The sequence below is a fragment of the Siphateles boraxobius genome, unplaced genomic scaffold (assembly GCF_051911475.1).
Source record: "Siphateles boraxobius isolate OS27281-9 unplaced genomic scaffold, OSU_SipBor_1 120, whole genome shotgun sequence".
In the NCBI taxonomy this organism is placed as follows: Eukaryota; Metazoa; Chordata; class Actinopteri; order Cypriniformes; family Leuciscidae; genus Siphateles; species Siphateles boraxobius.
Window position 1 is genome coordinate 994,505 of NW_027508723.1, and position 25,297 is coordinate 1,019,801.

Below are 25,297 nucleotides of genomic sequence, written 5' to 3' on the forward strand. Positions count from 1 at the left end.
TCAGAATTGTTAAAATCCAAACGATACCCAACCCTTATTCCTCGGCTGGATCGTGTCGAGACTTCTTGGAAGATCGTGAAGACGTCTTGGATGACGTGTGGGAGAGTAAACTATCAGGAAATTTTAATTCTGAAGTGAACACCTACTTTAACAGGACAGTGTTACAGCATTACAGACAACTAGAACTAAACGAAAACGTATAACTAAGGCATGCGATACATGAGCTCTATTGCACTCAGTAACAGATATAGTGTGCAGATGGACTGTTGACGGGTCACATGGGTCACAGAGGTCACATGCTTCACCTTTCCAGAAGCGAAGAGATGGCAGCCCTTCACCGCCTCAAAGATGTATGGACTGAGATCGGGCTGAGCCGGCAGATGAGACTGAGCCAGAGACTGTTTAACCCGCTTAATGTCCACCAGACACAGAGCGCGCTCCTCACCTGACACACACACACACACACACACACACACACACACACACACACACACACACACACACACACACACACACACACACACACACACACACACACACTTCATATTCAGTCATATTATCCATAATACTGGATGAGAACAAAACATGAAATGAACTGGGCAGAATAACAACACCACTGTCTTCCGCAGAGCTGCTTATACGGGATGTCTACAGATATAAACAAGTTAAATTAAGACTTTTAAGACCTTTTTAATGCCAACGCTGTCATAAATACTATATATTATTATGATAGACAATTAATTTTTCATAAGAGCAGACAATATCCCATACAGAAAATCCCAGAAAAGCACCGCAGAAATATTTTCATCAGCGTTCTATAAGCTTTTACGGGGTTCGTACAGACTCACTACTTTTTTAGTTCAATCAGAGATCTCACTTATTAAACAATATCTTTATTATCCTTTAAATTATAAAAAAAGGTAAATAGACAAAAATAAGCTAATAAAACAAAATGGTACAAATAAAGTGGAGCACATGCAATGACTGGTAACTTTAATCATCGAAAGGATTCTATGACAAAGATATTGCTTTTATTATTCAAACTGATTTATTTCCATGAATATATGATTGACCTGAAGAATAAAAGCTGTGTCGTATACTTGGGTATTTATATGGGCAATATTATGATCATGCAAAATGGCTATATATCTTTATCAGATAATCAGCAGCGTTAATTTTGCATGAAAAAGATTGTTTCATTGATAAAATTAAACATTAATTTCACATATATTGTCTTTCAATAATTCAAGCACTTTTCAAGTACCTCTTCATAAATATGTGTTTTCAAGGGTTTTCCAGGACTTACATTTCAAAAAGTCAAATTCCAGCACCTAATACGAGCCATGCTTTTACATGCTGAAATCTGCATATTTTTTATATTTACACAAGGACTTTCTTTATCTTTATAATTTAGGCCAATTTTTTTAACCTTATTAAATGTATGCGTCATCTTTCATGTCAAATTCTTTAATTTGATAAATGATTCAATATGCATTATAGGGCTGATACCAATTAAATCAATGTACACTGCAAAATTACAACTGCAATAAATAATGTTATGGGAATTAATATTTTAAATACCTTTTTGAATATACAAACAAGAACATGTTAGAAAAAATGCGTACTTTTAAACAAGAAACTAAACTGAGTGAGTCATTCATTCAAACCGTAAGAAAACACCGCTAATGCTTTGAGATGCGCAATAGTTCTGCTCTGAACTATTTTTGTTAAAAACTGAACAAAAACAGTCAATATTGTGTCTAAAATGTAAGTAATTTAATATTCACTACTTGTTTATTGAACTAAAATCAATGTAATATTTGCAATCAAGAGAATATTCAGCAAAATAGGTCACTTGTTATGTTATTTAATGATATCATATGTTATTAATAAAAAAACTCAACATTTTGAATTTTTACCTCAGTACATTTCTTTTGTGCGTTTCCTCAACAGTGTTACCAGAAATACTCTATATCCATTTTCAATCGCTGTTTATGTAATAAAATCAGAATCATTCTCGCGATTCGATGCTTCGCTGGTTATTTGACAGACATTGGAGACATTTTAGCCGTGATGTGACCAAAAATATTAAAGACACATCGAATCTCAATCTTTTTAAGGCGAGACACTACAGGTGAATAGGGTATTTTTTTTAACTAGCAGATATCACCATGAACCTTTCCCAGTTGATTACCTACATTAAGATGAGAAAAAAATGTATTACAAGTTTTCTGTAATTTAATGTTTAAATATGCAAATTATGCATTATCTAATTAAATATGCCCTAATTTGCATATATTTTAAAAAACGAAGTCTAAGTATTGAATAAAGCCAGGTTCAAAATTCTTTTTTCATTGTGTTCACATATTAGATAGGAAAAAAATTACAGATGGATTTATGGATATCTACTTTTGTTATCCTGTAAAGCAGAATATACTGCCAATAGCCTTAAAAAAATGATTTTCGCCATGTTTTTTGGAATAAAATGTTATATAAATCAGGCTAGGAATAATATATTTATAAATCCCTCTGTAAATGTCTTCATAATATAACTAGGTACAAGACTGGACAGTTTGGTGTATATAGGTGCTGCTGAAGTGGAGATTTCGGACTTGGATTACGATAAAAAAGTCATTTTGAGAAAAAGGGCATCAAAAGCATCAGCCAATGAGATCGCGCATTTAGAGTAAAATCCCCCCGTTTAATTTCGCGATTGGTTGCTGATAAAAAGGAAATGACCATATTTGGATCCGTTGGATCAGTATTGTTCAGGAGAGAGAGCTTTCTAACGGTGTGTGTGATGACAGGGTGCAGAGCGATGATTTATAACGACAACTTTTGATGAATTTAATATAAATCTTCAAGGGCAAACAGACAAAGTGTAGTAAAATAAAGACCTAAATGTGTATTTCTGACTTTTTTTCACCACAAGTCTGAAAGAAGACATGTTATTGAAGACAAATATCCCAAAATCTCAAAATTGACCAGTGAAAAAAGAACAAACGATGTTTTGCCTGCCGTGTCTCGCCTTATGGCTTTTTGTTAGGAAAACAAAGACATTTGAAGACGTTTTAAGGACCCGCCTCCACCCTGTTACAGCTGATTTAAGATTGTTTCATTAACGGATGAACTCTAGACTATTATTTAACTAAACTGAATCAACACTGAATAATGACACTCGTGTCTTTTTTTTTTACAGCTGAATCTAAAGTCATTTGATCGTTGACGCTAAAATTATGATGGAGAGAGCAAAAACGACTCTTTGTTATTATTATTTTTTAGCTTTACCTTCTAATTATTCTGCTATTATAAAGCACATAAATGTGATTCGGCACTGACCGGTGATCATGAGCAGTTTGTCGAGCTCCTTCAGGATCTGGATCTGGAACACAGAGTCGAGTCCCGGGATGTGTGTGAGCGAGTTCTTGATGACGTTCAGGGCGTACAAACCCTCCTCTGAGCCCACCAGCACGATCTGAAACACACACACACACACACACAGTCAGATCGTGTTGTGATTGGTTGTCTGTGAACACGTCTTTTACACGAGTTTAACAAACAAATGTAATTTCTTGACCAATGAATTTCCGTTTATTATAAGTTTCATTCATTTTATTCATCACCTGCACATTATTCAAAATTGTAATAATTTGTTAGAACAACATTAATTATTCAACGTGTATACGTGGTGGGTTTATTTTTTATCCATTTACCTTTTTTTATTTAACTACATATATATACACACACGCACGCACACGCACGCACGCATGCACGCACGCACACACACACACACACACACACAGTGCTGGGTAGATTATTTACAAATTATAGTCCATTACTGTATGCAAATTACATGAGTAAAATTGTAGTTAGTAACAAATTATTACATTACAGATTTAAGGTGATATATTCTGACTACTTTTTGATTACTTTTGACCGTACGTCTTTACCACATTGATTTGAATAGGATAATCTTGTACCATATTGATTTAATAAACTGTGAAAAATTTGAAGTACATTAAACATTAAATGATGAGGTTTTTGGTGAAGGAACTGCAGGAAGTTTGTAAGTTCATGAAAAGGTAAAAATTCATTAAGTAAAAATAATAATAGTAATAATAGTAATAATTAGTTAAAACATAAATATGTAAAATTAAAATAAATAGTTTTGTATTTATTTGTTTAAAAAAACAAAAACATTTTATCTTCATTTTTTGGAAATACAACACAAAAAAGATGAAACATTTTATTTGTTTATGCTGTGCGGCCTTTTATTTTATTATTATCCTTAATTAACATATAATGTTATTATATCCTATTATACAATTATATAAATAAATAAGAATTAGGAAGAATCAGTGAATAAAGAATAATTTACTGCAATGTTGCATATATATATACACACACACTGCTGTTCAAAAGTCTAGGGTCGGTAAGATTTTTAATGTTTTTAAAAGAAGTCTCTTCTGCTCACCAAGGCTGCATTTATTTGATTAAAAAAACAAAACAAACCCAGTAATATTGTGAAATATTATTGTAATGTAAATCAGCAGTTTTCTATGTGAATATATAGTAAAGTGTAATTTATTCCTGTGAATTTTCAGCATCATTACTCCAGTCTTCAGTGTCACATGATCCTTCAGAAATCACTATAATATGATGATTTGATGCTCAAGAAACATTTATGATTATTATCAATGTTGAAAACAGTTGTGTGCATTTTTATTTCAGGATTCTTATATAATTTCACTGTTTTTAATGGTTTTCTTATGACCAGAAGCTTTAGATTATTGGCCATTAAATGTCTGTGTTTTGTTTATTTACAATATTAAATTATGTGTAGGTAATGGGTTTATTTTTATTATCTATGATATAACAACACTATGATAACACGCGTGTACAGTGCAGCCCTGCGGTCTCGTATGAACACACTGATTATTATTACTGTACCTGGTCGGTCAGGGGTAACGTGCAGTTTATATCCAGACGATCGTCTCCCTCCAGCTTCAGCAAAGAGTTTCCCAGCAGTTTCTGAATAAAACAGAGACCGAGATTGAAGATTACAACACAACAGTCACACACCTCACTGAGTAAAGGAGCTTTGAAAGCTGGAGCCGAGCGTGTGTGTGTGTGTGTGTTCGAGACAGGATCTGCCAGTGTTTCCCACAGAAGTGTGTTTTACACGAGTTAAAACACTAATGTCATGTCAAATGACTTCCCTGTTCTCTTATATAGAAATATCAGTCTTTTTTAACTCATGAAGCTTGCTTTAACCACTGAATACAATTATTCCAATGATTCTGACTTTATAACTCGCATTTGCAAGTTTATATCTCACAATTCTGACGGGGAAAAAACAAGGCAGAATTGTGAGATAAAAGTCATAATTATCTTTTAAATTGTTTTATGCCGAGGAACCAGCTTTAATAACCAACACATTACAACATTAATTATTCAATATAGGTGCTGGATTTATTTGAATTACTTTTTTTAACAATGTTATTGTTGAATTATGTTGGGTTAATTGTTTGCTTGGATTTTTATTTTTTATAATTTTCATTAATGTTGAATTATCTATAGGTGGGATTATTTTTATTAATAAAATAGATTTCTCAACACCATACATCAAACGTCAATCTCCATAGATAAATCCTGGATACAGATGTGATCAAAAGTACATTAATTCCTAATTTATTTCATAAATATTAATATATCATGTCTCAATATTGTGAACAACTAAACAAAACCAAAAAACATCAACAAATGAGCACTGGAACTTGCTGTGTGAATGAATCCCTTGAGTGATTCATTTAAAACGAACTGACTCATTAGAATCATTTGTCTGTGAATCACACACTAACTCATGCTGCGTGTGTGTTGTTGTGAGAACGTCACAATATAAAGTGCACGTCTGCAAGCTCACAGCTGTGGAAACACTGGTGTGTGTGGATGATGAGCAGCGACATTCATTCAGTTTCCTGAAGCGCAGAGATGAGAACGAGACCTGATGATGCAAGCAACACGAGCACCAGACAGAGGAGCATGCTGGGTAACAGCATCTGATTACCTGAACCAGCGGCGAGAGAGTCTTCTGACGTTTAACACCGGCCTACAGCGTTCAGAACACAATCACACTGTGATTAGACAGTAGAAATTAATCAAATAATAATTAATGTCTGTGAATGTTAGATTTGATCGATCTTTTCTTGGTATTTCAGTTCATGTGTCTTTGTATTCCATTATTGAAATAGACGAATGCATAAAAGTTGACTAAATAATCTTTAAGACAGACTTCTAAAATGTGCAGGAAGAGCGTATCCAGTGTTGTTCTCGTTAACTAAAACTATTACAAAACAATTGTTGACTGAAATAAAGCTAAGAAAATAAAATTTAGTACAATTGTTAGATGAAAGACGTACACTTAAAACTTTAATGGTGTTGCTTTGACAACCAGTTAAAATAAGATTAAGTTGAAGTACTAAAATAACCATTTAAAAATAGTACTATATATATATATATATATATATATATATAGAAACTAATAAAAACGATAAAACTAACACAAAATTACTACAAATTAAACTGGTAATATAAAAATAAAGGCTAATTTAAAATACTAAAAAACATCGGACACAATATCGGTATCGGCTGATATCGGTTCATTTTTAATGTTATCGTTATCGGCCCGATAAGTAAATGTGTCTGATATATTAAAGCCGATAAATAATGTATTATTTCCTTCAGCTGAGACACTTCAGATGCGCACTGTTCAACATGATGGATTTGAATTGCTTGAAATTATGAGGCTTTAAAAAATTATATTAAAATGTGGATTTAGATTTATTGGCAAATTCATCGGTTATTATCGGCTTTTAAATATAAAGAATTATCAGTTTCATATCGGTGCATCCCTAAAAAATACTTTAATACAATATAAATAATACTGTATTAACATCATTTTGGTTACAGCTGTATTTTTGTTAGCTGAAAAAAATAAAATAAAATAAAAAAAGATATAGTACTATAATTACTAAAATTGAAATAAAAATAAATTAAAGCTAGAAAGAAATATTACAGAATTGAACTGACAAAATAAAAATAATATTATATAAACATAACTATCAACATTTGTTTCCTGGGCTGTTTTTGTTCATTTAAATAAAGCTGAAATAAAAATTGAAAAATAAAAACTTAAACACTTAAATTAGAAATTTAGAAATGTTGCCATGGCTTAAATTGTCTATTAACAAAATGAAATAGAATAATTTAAAGTTGAAGCACTAAAGTAAAACTAAACCTGATCATTTCAGGGCATCAGCGCAGTAACAGCAAGGAGTATATCATTGTTTTCCCACAACAAACTAAAGGGTTTAAAACAGGCAGATCTTTTGACATCCCTGAAAACTGTCTGACAAACCATGTCATGATGTCAGACTTAAAGCAGTAGTGCAAAAGCTCAAAAAGTGTATCTATCTATATAGATGCATCTATATAAAGGTGAATCTATCCATCATAAAAGTGCATCTCTCCATCATAAAAGTGTATCTATCCATCATAAAAGTGCATCTATCCATCATAAAAGTGTATCTATCCATCATAAAAGTGCATCTATCCATCATAAAAGTGCATCTATCCATCATAAAAGTGTATCTATCCATCATAAAAGTGCATCTATCCATCATAAAAGTGCACAGTGCATCTATCCATCATAAAAGTGTATCTATCCATCATAAAAGTGCATCTATCCATCATAAAAGTGCATCTATCCATCATAAAAGTGTATCTATCCATCATAAAAGTGCATCTATCCATCATAAAAGTGCATCTATCCATCATAAAAGTGCATCTATCCATCATAAAAGTGCATCTATCCATCATAAAAGTGCACAGTGCATCTATCCATCATAAAAGTGTATCTATCCATCATAAAAGTGCATCTATCCATCATAAAAGTGCATCTATCCATCATAAAAGTGCATCTCTCCATCATAAAAGTGCATCTATCCATCATAAAAGTGCATCTATCCATCATAAAAGTGCACAGTGCATCTATCCATCATAAAAGTGCATCTATCCATCATAAAAGTGCATCTATCCATCATAAAAGTGCATCTATCCATCATAAAAGTGCATCTATCCATCATAAAAGTGCATCTATCCATCATTAAAGTGCATCTGTCCATCATTAAAGTGCATCTATCCATCATTAAAGTGCATCTATCCATCATTAAAGTGCATCTGTCCATCATAAAAGTGCATCTGTCCATCATAAAAGAGCATCTGTCCATCATAAAAGAGCATCTGTCCATCATAAAAGTGCATCTATCATCATAAAAGTGCATCTATCCATCATAAAAGTGCATCTCTCCATCATAAAAGTGCATCTATCCATCATTAAAGTGCATCTGTCCATCATTAAAGTGCATCTATCCATCATTAAAGTGCATCTATCCATCATTAAAGTGCATCTGTCCATCATAAAAGTGCATCTGTCCATCATAAAAGAGCATCTGTCCATCATAAAAGAGCATCTGTCCATCATAAAAGTGCATCTATCATCATAAAAGTGCATCTATCCATCATAAAAGTGCATCTCGCCATCATAAAAGTGCATCTATCCATCATAAAAGTGCATCTATCCATCATAAAAGTGCATCTATCCATCATAAAAGTGCATCTATCCATCATAAAAGTGCATCTATCCATCATAAAAGTGCATCTATCCATCATTAAAGTGCATCTGTCCATCATTAAAGTGCATCTATCCATCATTAAAGTGCATCTATCCATCATAAAAGTGCATCTCGCCATCATAAAAGTGCATCTATCCATCATAAAAGTGCATCTATCCATCATAAAAGTGCATCTATCCATCATAAAAGTGCATCTATCCATCATTAAAGTGCATCTGTCCATCATTAAAGTGCATCTATCCATCATTAAAGTGCATCTATCCATCATTAAAGTGCATCTGTCCATCATAAAAGTGCATCTGTCCATCATAAAAGAGCATCTGTCCATCATAAAAGAGCATCTGTCCATCATAAAAGTGCATCTATCATCATAAAAGTGCATCTATCATCATAAAAGAGCATCTGTCCATCATAAAAGAGCATCTGTCCATCATAAAAGTGCATCTATCATCATAAAAGTGCATCTGTCCATCATAAAAGTGCATCTGTCCATCATAAAAGTGCATCTATCATCATAAAAGTGCATCTGTCCATCATAAAAGAGCATCTGTCCATCATAAAAGTGCATCTATCATCATAAAAGTGCATCTATCATCATAAAAGTGCATCTGTCCATCATAAAAGAGCATCTGTCCATCATAAAAGTGCATCTGTCCATCATAAAAGTGCATCTATCATCATAAAAGTGCATCTATCATCATAAAAGTGCATCTGTCCATCATAAAAGAGCATCTGTCCATCATAAAAGTGCATCTATCATCATAAAAGTGCATCTATCATCATAAAAGTGCATCTGTCCATCATAAAAGAGCATCTGTCCATCATAAAAGTGCATCTGTCCATCATAAAAGAGCATCTGTCCATCATAAAAGTGCATCTGTCCATCATAAAAGTGCATCTATCATCTAAAAGTGCATCTATCCATCATAAAAGTGCATCTCTCCATCATAAAAGTGCATCTCTCCATCATAAAAGTGCATCTATCCATCATAAAAGTGCATCTATCCATCATAAAAGTGCATCTGTCCATCATAAAAGTGCATCTATCCATCATAAAAGTGCATCTATCCATCATAAAAGAGCATCTGTCCATCATAAAAGTGCATCTATCCATCATAAAAGTGCATCTATCCATCATAAAAGAGCATCTATCCATCATAAAAGTGCATCTGTCCATCATAAAAGTGCATCTATCCATCATAAAAGTGCATCTATCATCATAAAAGTGCATCTATCATCATAAAAGGATGATGTTTGTTTGGCCGGAAGCTACAATTTTACTTTATAACATGTTAAATATGGATATTTTTCTTACACAAACTCATTGTTTTGCTTCAGAAGGCCTTTATTAAATAAACCCAGGAGCCTGTGGAGTTCTTGGAAGAGCCAGGACATTATTTAATATAACTCAGATTGTATTCGTCTGAAAGGAGAATGTCATATACAGCTAGGACGACTTGAGAGTGAGTAAATCATGGGCTAATATTCGTTTTAAAGTGAACTACTCTAAGCAAACACTGGAGTCATGATCATTCAGGACTGAAACTCACCGAATCCGCTTCAGTTTTCTCTCGGGATCCTCGGCTTCCGGCGACCACTGACTCCAGAACTGCAACCCAGCGCTGTTTATCTGGGAAACTGGGAGCCATAAAGTACAGAGACTGACCCGGCCAACATGTGGTGTGAGGATGAGACTCCAGCTTCAGCACGTACGGGATATCTGACACACACACACACACACACTTATTTATTCATGATATAACGCCATCTACAGGTGAAACTCGAAAAATTAGAAAATCGTGCAACAGTTCATGTATTTCAGTAATTCAAATTAAAAGGTGAAACTAATATATTTAGTATTTATAACTATATACATATATGCATGATTATACTTTTCAGAGGGCCGACATTTCTGTATTTAAAATCCTTTTTTTATTGATTTCATGTAATATTCAAATTTTCTGAGATTTTGAATTTGGGGTATTCATAAGCTGTAAGCCATAATCCTCAAAATTATAACTTTTGAGCGATATTCAAATTTTTCGAGTTTCACCTGTATATAGCAATGGCTATATTCATGACAATCAACAGTATTTCAATTTAAAAAATAATTATGATTACAATCAATTCATGAATTCAGCAGAGTCACCCTACGATCCTGTTTAATCACCAGGATGTTAGAAAAGCCCAATCTATATTAATGTTTAGTTCTTATTCCCTCTATTCTGAGTTTCAGTTTTTACCCTCAGGATCTCGGTTAAGATTACGAGTAACAGGCACAACATTCATTTATTCCTACTTCTATTTCTCTGTTAAATTCGGGCATGGGGGGAGTAGGTGCAAGTAGGTAGTTGTTTGTGTAGTTTATTATGTAATTTTTAACGTATTGATAATTGTCTTTTTTTGTATGCTGGTCTTGCTGTAGAAACCAATTGCCTTTCAGAACACAAAGAAAGAAAGAAAGAAATTCAATACATTGTTTACAATAATTTAACAATTTTCCTTAAAAAACAATCAATATACAAAATCAGACATATATACCAATAGTAACAACAGCAATAATAACATTGACATAGAATCTTTCAATTTAATATTTGTCAGAAATTCTAAAATTATTCCAGAAGAAACCATACTTTTCTATTTCATTATATCAGTTTGGACATTTCAAAGACTTCCACTGATGTTATATCAGGCTAATAATATCTCTATGGGCAAACCTGACCTCGGACCCCTGAACCGACCCATCACAGACACATAATACAGTTTCAGATAAAAATATAACTTACTTCACAGAAGGAAAAGAAAAGACACCAACATCTTGGATGAGTAAATTAACAGCAAATTTCATTTTTGGGTGCACTATGCCTTTAATTTACACTGTCAAGGCGATGCTGTTATTTTACGTTTGATTATCACGTTTCTGTCCCTGAATTCTGTCAGACTTGCTTTGTTCTGTTGTATTTATATGAGCTGTTGCTTGTAATTTGTTTATTTGTTCTTATTTTATTACTGAAGACACACTTGTCTTCAATAATGTTTGAACTTTATATTAGTTAGTGTACCCCAGTGTTTGCTGGGGTATCGAAACCAATCGAGAATTGTGAAATTTCACTGGTATTGAAAATTGTGGTGGCTAATTTATTCGAATACAATGTTACATGGTCAAAACTTTCTAATTTATTTATGTGTGGACCCTTATCGTTGAGCCCTGTGTTCAATGATTTCATTAATTCTTCAGTGCGTGTGTGTTTTCTGACCTGATTTGGCCGTGTTGATGAGTTCAGACGCTCCGACGGCTCCGTGAACCGTCACATCACCGTCCGGCAAACACAACTCAAACTCCTCCAGCGGCTTCTCTGAGTCTGAAACACACACACACACACACACACACACAGGTGTTCAGAACACATGTAGACAACCAGACCCCGGCGAGTGATCTGACAGAACGGGCCTGTACCTTCTGACGGCTCGGACTCGTAGATCGATACTTTAGTCCCGTCCAACACGACGTACTTCTGCTCCCAGCCCTGTTGACCCCTCTTTCCATTCCTACACACACACAATACCATCTGCTGGAGTTATAAAAAGCTGGATATAATTTTTGTTGTCCGGTCCTAATAATATTTAATATAATTCACAGGCCAAAAAAACAACAACCTGATAACAAATATTAAAAACTCTTGAGATAAAAGCATCGGTACACATGTGAGTAACACTAAGTAACACGTGAGTAGCGTTGGATAACACGTGAGTAGCGTTGGGTAACACGGTAACACGTGAGTAGCGTTGGTAGAGTAGTAGCGAGTAGTAACACTGGGTAACACGAGGGTAGCGTTGGGTAACACGTGAGTAAGACTGGGTAACACGTGAGTAACGCAGGGTAACATGAGTAACACGTGAGTAGCGTTGGGTAACACGTGAGTAACACTGGGTAACACGTGAGTAGCGTTGGGTAACAAGTGAGTAACACTGGGTAACACGTGAGTAGCGTTGGGTAACAAGTGAGTAACACGTGAGTAGCGTTGGGTAACACGTGAGTAACACTGGGTAACACGTGAGTAACGCAGGGTAACACGTGAGTAGCGTTGGGTAACACGTGAGTAACACTGGGTAACACGTGAGTAGCGTTGGGTAACAAGTGAGTAACACGTGAGTAGCGTTGGGTAACACGTGAGTAACACTGGGTAACACGTGAGTAACGCAGGGTAACACGTGAGTAACGCAGGGTAACATGAGTAACACTGGATAACACGTGAGTAGTGTTGGGTAACACGTGAGTAACACTGGGTAACAAGTGAGTAACACGTGAGTAGCGTTGGGTAGCTCGTGAGTAACTGGGTAACACGTGAGTAGCGTTGGGTAACACGTGAGTAACACTGGGTAACACGTGAGTAGCGTTGGGTAACAAGTGAGTAACACGTGAGTAGCGTTGGGTAACACGTGAGTAACACTGGGTAACACGTGAGTAACACTGGGTAACAAGTGAGTAACACGTGAGTAGCGTTGGGTAACTCGTGAGTAACTGGGTAACACGTGAGTAGCGTTGGGTAACACGTGAGTAACACTGGGTAACACGTGAGTAACACTGGGTAACACGTGAGTAACACGTGAGTAGCGTTGGGTAACACGTGAGTAACTGGGTAACACGTGAGTAGCGTTGGGTAACACGTGAGTAACACTGGGTAACACGTGAGTAACTGGGTAACACGTGAGTAGCGTTGGGTAACACGTGAGTAACACTGGGTAACACGTGAGTAACACTGGGTAACACGTGGGTAACAATTGTTAACAAGTGAGTAAGACTGGGTAACACCGGGTAACACGTGAGTAAGACTGGGTAACACGTGAGTAACAATTGTTAACATGCGAGTAACACTGGGTAACACGTGAGTAACACTGGGTAACACGTGAGTAACTGAGGGTAACACGTGAGTAACGGAGGGTAACACGTGAGTATCGTTGGGTAACACGTGAGTAAGACTGGGCAACACGTGAGTAAGACTGGGTAACACGTGGGTAACAGGGTAACACATGAGTAACACTGGGTAACACGTGAGTAACACTGGGTAACACGCGAGTAACACTGGGTAACACGCGAGTAACACTAGGTAACAATTGTTAACGTGAGTAAGACTGGGTAACAAGTGGGTAACGCGAGTAACACGTGGGTAACACTGGGAACACATGAGTAACACTGGGTAACACGTGAGTAACAATGGGTAACACTGGGAACACATGAGTAACACTGGGTAACACGTGAGTAACAATGGGTAACACTTGAGTAACACTGGGTAACACGTGAGTAACACTGGGTAACACGTGAGTTTGAGTGAGCACTGGGTTTGAGTGTCATTGTGTGTCTGGTGCTGCTGTGCTGTTGGCAACTAACAACCAACTCCTTGTCATTCGTTGCATTATTCTGTTGCACTTCTGTATAAAAAGACATTCACTCTTGGATTGCGTGTGTAATGGAGGACAGCTAGTCAGAGTCGCGCTGACAACTGCTAGTGAATGCGGTGTTTAGCGCTATTTTTAGTGCACTCGACTCGCTTGCAGGGGATCGGGGTTCGAGACCGACTCGGCCGTTAGGATTGGAGAGTTTTGGAGGCGGAGCAATGAAGAAGGGGTGTGTTTGTTTGGGTTGATTTCAAATATCAACATTGGCCAACAGCATATTTTAAAAACTACTGATCCCACCTTTAAGACTTCTTAAGGGCCTTAATTTTCTCTCAATTTTGAATACTTTTTAAGACTCTGAAAGATCTGACCTGGGCTGCTTCATCCAGCCCTCCAGACGCACGTGACCCGATGCCTCTTTGACCTGCAGGGCGGGTGAGCTGGCTTTATCCCGACACAGAGCCTCGGAGAAGTGTGTGGCGAACTCCACCGGGAGACCGCAGGTCGCAGGCAGACACGGGGAACACTTCGGGTGGCAGAGCGTTCGACACTCTGATGGAGAGAAGGAAAGAGAGACGAGGGATGGGAGCAGGTGAGCAAAGATGTACAAATACTGAATATTTAAGAATCATTAAAAGGTACAAACTTGTCTTCTGAGGACAAATATTAGGAAGTGGAATGAAAAAATACCAAGTCTTTTTAAACCTTGAGTGTCTTTTAACTTGAGCACATTTTTAGGTAAGCTACGTCAATCAAGCGCATGTTTACATGGAAAAATAATGGGGAAAAATACATAAAAGTGTGTTTTTGTTAAAAAAACTAAATGCTGTTCTCTTGAACTTTCTATTCAAAGAATCCTTAAATAAAATGTATCAGTTTCCTAGTGCTGTGCGGTATACCGGTTCATACCGAAAACTGATGTATATTTTTGTTATGATATTAATTTTGAATATACCGCCATACCGATGTATTTACACAACGTTCGGAACGAACGTTACGCTGCGCGACACTGTTTCAAACGGACCCTTTACAATGTTACACTTCTAAGCAGCGACTGCGAGGCGAGGGTAAACAGCAGTGCTCTGGTGTTACGTTACAGGGAAGTTGGATGCTGCAGAACTATGGCGTTATTTTCCTGTCAAATGTCGAGAGCGCATTATTGTAGTGCGCAAGTACATTAATGCGCGAGCGCGAATCTCTCTGCTCGCGCGCGGAATATAATGTGCCGCGCTCTCAGATACACGCTGCTCTTGTTAAAATAGGTCTATTTTCTCTGTGCTCGCTCAGAGAATCCTGCACTTAAAACGTGTTCAGTGCAATCGCGAATCTCTCCTCTTCCCCAGCTAACAATTTTAGGTTATAAGAACGTTTTCATAACGTTCCCATTAAGTTATAAAAACGTTATTTCTGAATGTTCTAGGAACATTCAAAACGTCCAGTTTTTTAGATTCTATATTAACGTTATTTCTTGGTTATAAGAACTTTATTCAAAACGTTATAAGAACGTTAAATTCTCCCGTTGTATAAACGTTGTATTAACGTTCTGGCTTGGTTATAAGAACATCATTCAAACGTCAGTAGAACGTTCAATTCTCCCGTTATATAAACGTTGTATTAACGTTATTTCCTGGTTATAAGTTGTTAAGAAATAAAAATTTTAGGTTACACTGGGCGCTATTCTATTCTACAATATTCACTAATGACAGTAAAATAGACCATCCTAAGTCAATTTACAGCAATAATTCCTCTCTCAACCAGTAGAAAATGCTTTGAACACCTGATTATGCATAAAAAAAAGAAGAAAAAGAAAAGAAAAAAAAGGTCATAAACCGGAAAAACGGCATAATTTTGAAAAAAAAAACATGATATAAATTTTTGGTCAAACCGCCCAGGACTAGTTTCCACAAAAATCTGTTTTCAACACTGATAATAATATGTGACAATACATGTATCTTGAGCATTTCTGAAGGATCATGTGACACTGAAGACTGGAGTAATGATGCTGAAAATTCAGCTTTGATCACAGGAATAAATTACAATTTACTGTATATTCACATAGAAAACAGCTGATTTACATTATAATAATATTTCACTATATTACAGCTTTTTTGCTATACTATAATTATATGTAATTTATATTTTTACAAAAGTTTTTTTAATTATAAAAAATATTTCTGTAAGGGTTAGGTAATAGCATTTACTGTATAACTAGCTGAATAAATAAAAATGTTAGGTTACTTGCGTAACCCCGGTTCTCTGAGAACAATCGCTCGGTATCTCACTATGGGAAAGCACGTTTGTATAAACGTGTATACTGTGTTTTCTGAGAGTGAGTGTGTATGCGTGTGAGTGTTTGTGTGTGTGCATGTGTGGGTTTTCTGTGAGTGTGTCAGGGTTTCTGCAGATTTTATGATGGTAAATTTAAGACTTATTTAAGACCTTTTTAAGACCAAGTAATGGAAATTTAAGAAATAACCTGAGGGGAACTCAATACATCAATATGTTCTCGAAATGTTAATGTTTATGGAGAAACACTTCAGAGTTTGAAAATACATCTTCCAACACATATCTTTCACTTTTTAATTCATTTTACTAAAAAATAAGCTTGAATTGTATTTGCTCAAAACCACCACATTATGGAAATATCTTTACTGTACCTTCTGATCAAACTGCAAAAAAGATTCTAAAGATTCCTAAATCAAGATACATTTACTTCACATGTAAAATGACATGAAATATGAAGTCTTGTTTTCCGTCAAATTAATCAAAATTAAGTTCATGACTAAAGCAAAAACAAATATCAACCAATGGGCTCATAAAAATCAGCTTAATTTAGATGTTTTGACAGATATTTTTTCACTAATTTTATTACATTTTCCAAGAATTTTTTACAAAAGAAAATTTTACTTTTGTATCTCAAGTAAATTTATCTTGATTTAAACTGATACTTGTATTGGAAAACAGTATAAAAATACTGAGGAAGTATGATTTTTTTGCAATGCATGCAACATTTAATGCCATAACTAAGATTTTCTGCTCTGATTTAAGGCCTTAATTTGTGGAAGTGCAAATTAAGACATTTTAAGACCTTTTTAGGGCTCGCAGAAACTCTGGTGTGTGTTTTTTGCGAGTGAGTGTGTGTGTGTGTGTGTGTGTTTGTTTTCTGTGAGTGAGTGTGTGTGTTTTCATACCCAGGCACGTAGCAGCTTGTCTGCCGAAGTGAACCGTATCCAGACAAACGGTACATTTCGCCGCTCTCATGTTGAGCCCCACCGTGAAGCGATGAGGGATGTTGTGGTGCATCCGTTCCTTCACACGCCGACCGTACTCTATACACACACACACACACACACACACAGATAGAGTGGGTTAATAATGTCCTCTTGAGCATCTCTTGAGTGTGAATGATGTCAAAGATCATCAGTCCAGAACAAAACCATGAGCAAGTCCGTCTCTATCTGAGCAAAACATGCGAACAGAATCATCATCATCATCATCGAGAGACAGAGGCGATCACATGCTTCAGCTCACCAGTTAAAGAAAGATGGAAAAGCAGAAATCTTGAGAGCAGAAACAGAGTTTGTCGATATATACTGTGTATAATGTAATTTTGCATCTCAAGTAAATGTATCTTGATATTAAGAACTTTTGGAGGTTTATACTGGGAAAAAAGGGCAAAAATATTGAGAGATAAAGTGTTAGACGAAGGCGTGTGCGATATTGACAAAAAGAAAAAAAAGAAGCCTCTTATATTTTCTGTTTTTTAAAAAAAAAACTTTATACAGCCATTTTTTTTTAACCTAATTAGTGCATGCATGTCAAATTCGTACATTTAATCAATAAATTCAATTATAATAAGACTCAATAGGGCTGTTACCAACCAAATGAAATCAGTATCAACTAAATTCATCTTTGCGCTGCCGAGGAAACACAGAAGCTGCATCTGAAGTTTAGATGCTTTTACACAGACTGTTTAATGCAGATCAGAGGAACATGAATGTGTTTAAATAATGTTTGGAAGTTTTAAACAGAAAACACTGAATATTGATATTTTGAAATGATTTAAAGATACTTTAGATATGAAATTAAAGCCTCCAGTGAGTGAGTCACTGAGATTCGACCGATTCATTCAAACGCCTGATTCATTCAGGAACGAAGCATTTGACTGTCTTAATGAGTGAGTCATTGAATCATAAAATAGGGCTGGGTTTCGAGGGATACTTTTTAGGTACCGACCGAATTGCCTTGATATTATCCAGTATCGAAACATGGCTCGTCGCTCAGTACCAAATTACGATACCTATTAAGTTTGTCAACGTCAGATACACTAACACTAGTTAAGTTTACGCGGTTGTCCACAGAGACGTGACTCTAGCGTGTGAGCGTCCCAACTCGCATAGATGGTAAAGCAATATTTGCAATATTATATATATATTAAATATATGCAATATTTGCGACAAGATAACTGCGCAATAAACGTAAGAGCATAAATTTGCCCCGTCTTCAACAGCGAGAAGAACAGGAGCGCGTCACAAATGAACCGAAAGCGTAAAGGAAACTTGCCTCACAGACATGAGAAATATGCCTATAGAAGCTCGAAATGTCTACTTTTAAACGAACCAATTCGAAACGAAAGCTAATAGTCTCGATTCAGAGTTGTCAACTTCATCTTTGCAGCCACTGACCCAGTAAACACTAGTTTATTAATAAACTATTAAAATGTCTCCTTGCTATTTTTACTCGACACATTCATAATAATTAGGCTATTTTTGCCAGTGCTTTAAGGCAAGCTGTATGTGTGCTGAGCGCGAGGCATATATCCCGCCCCAAATTAGCCTATATTCAATTTAATTCACTTTTATTTGTATAGCGCTATTCACAATATATATCGTTTCAAAGCAGCTTTACAGAAAATGCATGTCTACATTACAATTTACAGTGATCTGTTATCAGAGGGGACTGTGTAAGTAATACATTTCAGAAATGTACGCTGTTAGCTATTTAAACAATGTATTAATTTAAGGCAGACACAATGAGCTTATTGAAGTAAAGAATACATGTTGTTAAATGATTAGGATATATAGAACATTTTTGCATTGGTACTTTTTTTACAGACTCAAAGACTACGAGCCTCTGAGTCCGTAAAAAAAGTCAACAAACTGAAAAAATAAAAAACAGCAAAAACAGGCAATATTGTGTCTAAAATATAATTAACTTCTGTTAATTGAACTGTTGTATAAAATAAATATCAGGTTTTGTAATTGTGCTGATATTTGGAGAAAAAAAACGGCACTCTTCATGAGATATTAACTATTATAAAGTATATATAAAAAAATTCTAAACGCACTAGTGAGGGATATCCTTGATGATGTCAGATCGCACATAATTAAAACAACTATCATGATATTATCGTAGATGATATATAATCGCACAGCCCTAGTTGGACACAGAATCTACAGCCAAGCTGAAAGCAAAAATCTAATTAGAATGAGATACTAATAACTAATTATTAAACTGAAATATTACTACAATCAAAACTACATCAGCCTGTGCAAAACTCATGATGCTACAGTTGTGTGGGGGTTGCCAAGGTGTTGCTAAGCACCTGGGGTTCTGATACCCATCAGCGCACAACCCTAAACTAAATACATCTGAGCCGATCTCAGAGCGACAGCAAATGATGATGAGTGACAGAAACGGAGATAGAGAGAGAAAGACACTTACTTTCAAACGTCACCCTCCTCTTTTCTGAAAGAGCAGAAGAGAAACAGCTCTCAGATTGGACGGAGCAGACGCAGAGAGAAAGCAAGAGTGCGGGACAGAACAGAAACATGAAGAGAAAGAACCAGCGACAGAGAGAGAACCACTGATCTAGAGACACAGAATCTCACACACATACACTACCAGGCAAAGGTTTTGGATCTGTAAGATTTTTAATGTTAACAAAATAAGTCTCTTCTGCTCATCAAGTCTGCATTTATTTGATTAAAAATACAAAAAAAGAAGTAATATTGTTTTCCATTTTAAAATGTAATTTATTCCTGTGATCAAAGCTGAATTTTCAGCATCATTACTCCAGTCTTCAGTGTCACATGATCCTTCAGAAATCACTATAATATGATGATTTGATGCTCAAGAAACATTTATGATTATTATCAATGTTTTTATTCAGGATTCTTTGATGAATAGAAAGTTCAAAAGAACAGAATTTATTTGAAAAAGATTATTTTGTAAGATTATAAATGTCTTTACTGTAACTTAATTTAATTTATCCTTGATGAATAAAAGTATCGATTGAATTTCTTTCCCTCAAAAAATTAAATACAAATTATTACTGACCTCGAACCTTTGAACGGTAGTGTTTAATGTTGCAAAAGCTTTCTATTTCAGATAAAAACTGTTCTTTTGATCTTTCTATTCATCGAAGAATCCTGAAATAAAAATTGTAACATTCAAACAAAACTTTCAACATTCATAATAATAATGAATGTTTTTTGAGCATTAAATCATCATATTATAGTGATTTCTGAAGGATCATGTGACACTGAAGACTGGAGTAATGATGCTGAAAATTCAGCTTTGATCACAGGAATAAATTACACTTTATTATATATTCACATAGAAAACAGTTATTTTAAATTATAATAATATTTCACAATATTTTTTTAACCAAATAAATGCAGCAAGTGAGCTAGAAGAGACTTCTTTTGAAAACATTAAAAATCTTACCGATCCAAGACTTTACTAGTAGTGTACACAAACACTTTAGTTTGTATGAAACACACAGGTGTATTAGTGAACTGACCCTCCGGCGTGGAGCTCTCCTTGCGACGGGCCGAGCTCGAGGGGTTCAAGAGGCTGCTGGGATTGGGCTGGCGCTCCGGAGACTTCACGATGGCCGACATGAGGATCTGCTGACGGGCCGAGGCCGGCGTGGGCGGAGCCGCGTGCTCCTGCGCTTTAAAATGAGCCGCTGAGAGACAGAGAGAGAAGATCCTCAACCACAACAACATTTACATCATCTGGAGGACACAGCAGGAAACACGTAAGACGGATATAATAGAGTGCATTAGTGCCGCCCACTCTTTCCAAGTATTTTTCCCATTCATCTTCCCAATAGGGATTATTCAAAAAGTCTTTCTTAAAGGTGCATTGTGTGATATTTAGGAGGATCTGTTGACAGAAATGCAACATAATATACATAACTATGTTTTCAGTGGTGTATAAAGACCTTACATAATGAAGCGTTACCTTAGAATGAACCGTTTCTCTCTATACACACCGCGGGTCTCCTTACATCTACATGTTTTACGGTGGCCCTGAACGGACAAACGCGTTTCGTCACTATGTTGTTCTTCGTGCAGAGAAGCTGCTAAAGTCAGCGAATAAAACACTGACACATTGATTAACAAGTAACAACAATATCTGCAATAACATATCGTTTTAATTGAAGTAAATATAATTTCTTAATTTATCTTTGTAAAGAAACCTCATTGTAGAAGTGGCTACTCTCTGCTGTCTCAGACGATGACATCACTTCCTGTCGGCCACGTGCAATTCACAACCTTACCACTAGATGCCGCTAAAAATCACACACTGCACTTTTAAAGTGTTATAAGTAGGGTTGGGAATCAAATATGTATTCCAATTCTGGAATCGAATACTTGTTATAAAATAAAAATTTATACCTCTTATCGATTCCATTGTGAGCATTTCAACAATAACACTAATCAAACTACAAAAGACAGAGAAAATTAACTCGATCATGACTGAATAACTTTTGTAACTATATTTGTAATGTATATTTTATTTATAAAGGGCACTGTTATTTTACATTTGATTACAGTTTCTGCACCTGAAAATCTTAAAACACTGTTTATTTCACTCATGTCTTTGTTGAGTTAAGTTATTTGTTCTTTTTTATTACTGACTGTTTGTCTTTAATAATGCTGGAAAGTTATGCTAGTTGTTTTTCTATGGTATTTTTAAAAGTTCCTTGTGTAAGTGTTCTTTAGCCTGTTGACTTGTGTTCTTGATATTCACCTACAATTAAATGTTTTGCAATAAGACTAAATGTGAATGTAAAAGTGTCCTTCACATCTTTAGTGAGGGCAAGAACTTCGATCCCATGAACCATTGCAAACAGCATAATCGAGTTAAAAATGACAGAGAAATATAAAATGCATTATTTTTCCAGGACCCGTGGGAACCCTGATTAATAAATGTGATTATAATTTGAGCAAAATAATCAGTTTAACAATTATAATGCAGCTCTAGATACTCACCCTCTTCTCGTAAGGATCGCAGCTCGATCCTCATCTTCTGCAGCGCCTCCTCGAGCTCTGAGCATCGAGATCTCTCTTTCTCCAGCGCTGACTTCATGTCGCTGTACTGGAGAGGCAAGGCAGGCTGAGACGACAGCGCTGTGGCTCCGTTAGCCGTGACACCGACCTCCTCACGCCGACGCCCGAATATACCCTGATACACACAGAGCACACGACACAGCTGACCATCATGTTCATTACGACCGATAAACAATATTATTCATTCATATTGTTTGATTACTATTATTAGACTCTGATTGGCTGACTAATGTTCAAACATAAGTTCACAACACAATGAAATCAAGCCACAGCACAAAGAAAACAAGCCACAACACAATGATATCAAGTGTGTTGTGGCTTGAAATCATTGTGTTATGGCTTTATTTCATTGTAATGTGGCTTTATTTTGTTGTGTGCTGATTTTGTTGTGTTGTGGCTTGGTTTTTTTGTAATGTGGCTTGATTTTGTTGAGTTGTGGCTTGGTTTTGTTGTAATGTGGCTTGATTTTGTTGTATTGTGGCTTGATTTTGTTGAGTTGTGGCTTGATTTTGTTGTAATGTGGCTTGATTTTGTTGTGTTGTGGCTTGGTTTTGTTGTAATGTGGCTTGATTTTGTTGTGTTGTGGCTTGGTTTTGTTGTAATGTGGCTTGATTTAGTTGTGTTGTGGCTTGATTTAGTTGTGGTTTGGTTTTGTTGTGTTGTGGCTTGATTTAGTTGAGTTGTGGCTTGATTTTGTTGTGTTGTGGCTTGATTTTGTTGTAATGTGGCTTTATTTTGTTGTGTTGTGGCTTGGTTTTGTTGTAATGTGGCTTGATTTAGTTGTGTTGTGGCTTGATTTAGTTGTGGTTTGGTTTTGTTGTGTTGTGGCTTGATTTAGTTGAGTTGTGGCTTGATTTTGTTGTGTTGTGGCTTGATTTTGTTGTAATGTGGCTTGATTTTGTTGTGTTGTGGCTTGGTTTTGTTGTAATGTGGCTTGATTTAGTTGTGTTGTGGCTTGATTTAGTTGTGGTTTGGTTTTGTTGTGTTGTGGCTTGATTTAGTTGAGTTGTGGCTTGATTTTGTTGTGTTATGGCTTTATTTCATTGTAATGTGGCTTTATTTTGTTGTGTGCTGATTTTGTTGTGTTGTGGCTTGGTTTTTTTGTAATGTGGCTTGATTTTGTTGAGTTGTGGCTTGGTTTTGTTGTAATGTGGCTTGATTTTGTTGTATTGTGGCTTGATTTTGTTGAGTTCTGGCTTGATTTTGTTGTAATGTGGCTTGCTTTTGTTGTGTTGTGGCTTGATTTAGTTGTGGTTTGGTTTTGTTGTGGCTTGATTTAGTTGAGTTGTGGCTTGATTTAGTTGAGTTGTGGCTTGGTTTTGTTGTAATGTGGCTTGATTTTGTTGTGTTGTGGCTTGGTTTTGTTGTAATGTGGCTTGATTTAGTTGTGTTGTGGCTTGATTTAGTTGTGGTTTGGTTTTGTTGTGTTGTGGCTTGATTTAGTTGAGTTGTGGCTTGATTTTGTTGTGTTGTGGCTTGATTTTGTTGAGTTGTGGCTTGGTTTTGTTGTAATGTGGCTTGATTTAGTTGAGTTGTGGCTTGATTTTGTTGTTTTGTGGCTTGATTTAGTTGAGTTGTGGCTTGATTTTGTTGAGTTGTGGCTTGGTTTTGTTGTAATGTGGCTTGATTTAGTTGTGGTTTGGTTTTGTTGTAATGTGGCTTGATTTTGTTGAGTTGTGGCTTGGTTTTGTTGTAATGTGGCTTGATTTTGTTGAGTTGTGGCTTGGTTTTGTTGTAATGTGGCTTGATTTAGTTGTGGTTTGGTTTTGTTGTAATGTGGCTTGATTTTGTTGAGTTGTGGCTTGGTTTTGTTGTAATGTGGCTTGATTTTGTTGAGTTGTGGCTTGGTTTTGTTGTAATGTGGCTTGATTTAGTTGTGGTTTGGTTTTGTTGTGTTGTGGCTTGATTTAGTTGAGTTGTGGCTTGATTTTGTTGAGTTGTGGCTTGAATATACCCTAATTCACAGAGAGCACATGAAATAGCTGACAATCATGTTCACATTTTCACCGATAACTAATATTATTAATTGGGTAACAATTAACAATAAGGTTTATTATTTAACATTAGTTAACTACCTTAGGTAACAAACTTAGAATGAACAATAATTCTTATTTATTAATCTTAGTTAATATTAATATAATAGTAAGTTATATAATATTACATTAATATAATAATATGTTATTATAATCAAAGGTTGTATTTGTTAACATTAGTTAATGCACTGTGAACTAACATGAACAAACAATGATTTTTAAAAACTAACGTTAAAAAAGATTAATATATACTGCAACAAATGTATTGCTCCTGGTTAGTGCATGTTAGTTAAAACATTAACTAATGAACCTTATTGTAAAGTGTTACCATTATTGATATTGTTTTATTATCTATGATTAGACTCTGATTGGCTGAATGTTCTAAGGTATGCAATGATTTTGCAGTAAATGCACAAATAAAGTAGTACCCGGCATGTTTTGACCACATTACAGCTCCATATCAATTCGCCAAATGATTTCAGTTATTTCAAAAGTCTTTACAGCTGACAGAACCCAAACCCTCAGACACACTGACTGAGCAAATACATATAACAGGACAAAAATGTCAAACTATTTCCATGTTTAACCAATGAAATTACCTTTTATTATCTATGGAAAGCCCCTGGACTTTAATAAAATATAACTAAAAAGAATATAGAAATTTCCACTGTAGTGTATGCGCATTTCTTCTCATCGGATAACAAATGTATCCACCACAATTGAGCTTGAGTTTTTAGAGTTTATGTACAGCTTTGGCTTTTCCATTGAAACAGCTAATGGCTCAAGCCTCTAAAATTTATGTTTTATCAAA

At 35.5% G+C, this 25,297-nt stretch overlaps 1 protein-coding gene across 5 annotated transcripts in view; it reads right to left on the reverse strand.

Moving 5' to 3' along the window:
* cita (citron rho-interacting serine/threonine kinase a) overlaps positions 1-25,297 on the reverse strand; it is a 154,297-nt gene that overhangs the window by 15,518 nt on the left and 113,482 nt on the right. For 2 of the 5 annotated variants that reach the window (XR_013200761.1, XM_077222352.1), the window contains exons 31-42: positions 22,376-22,568; positions 20,896-21,063; positions 19,815-19,838; positions 17,282-17,419; positions 14,462-14,642; positions 12,151-12,242; positions 11,951-12,055; positions 10,244-10,413; positions 6,068-6,109; positions 4,951-5,031; positions 3,340-3,475; positions 306-445 (exon numbers count right to left, since the gene is read on the reverse strand). Coding sequence is in view for 4 of the 5 variants with exons in the window: in XM_077222352.1 (XP_077078467.1) it covers positions 306-445; positions 3,340-3,475; positions 4,951-5,031; positions 6,068-6,109; positions 10,244-10,413; positions 11,951-12,055; positions 12,151-12,242; positions 14,462-14,642; positions 17,282-17,419; positions 19,815-19,838; positions 20,896-21,063; positions 22,376-22,568 (1,470 nt within the window). In the remaining variant the exon portion in view is untranslated. The remainder of the gene's footprint in view (positions 1-305; positions 446-3,339; positions 3,476-4,950; positions 5,032-6,067; positions 6,110-10,243; positions 10,414-11,950; positions 12,056-12,150; positions 12,243-14,461; positions 14,643-17,281; positions 17,420-19,814; positions 19,839-20,895; positions 21,064-22,375; positions 22,569-25,297) is intronic. The other 3 variants (XM_077222360.1, XM_077222370.1, XM_077222380.1) reach the window with 3 other exon arrangements.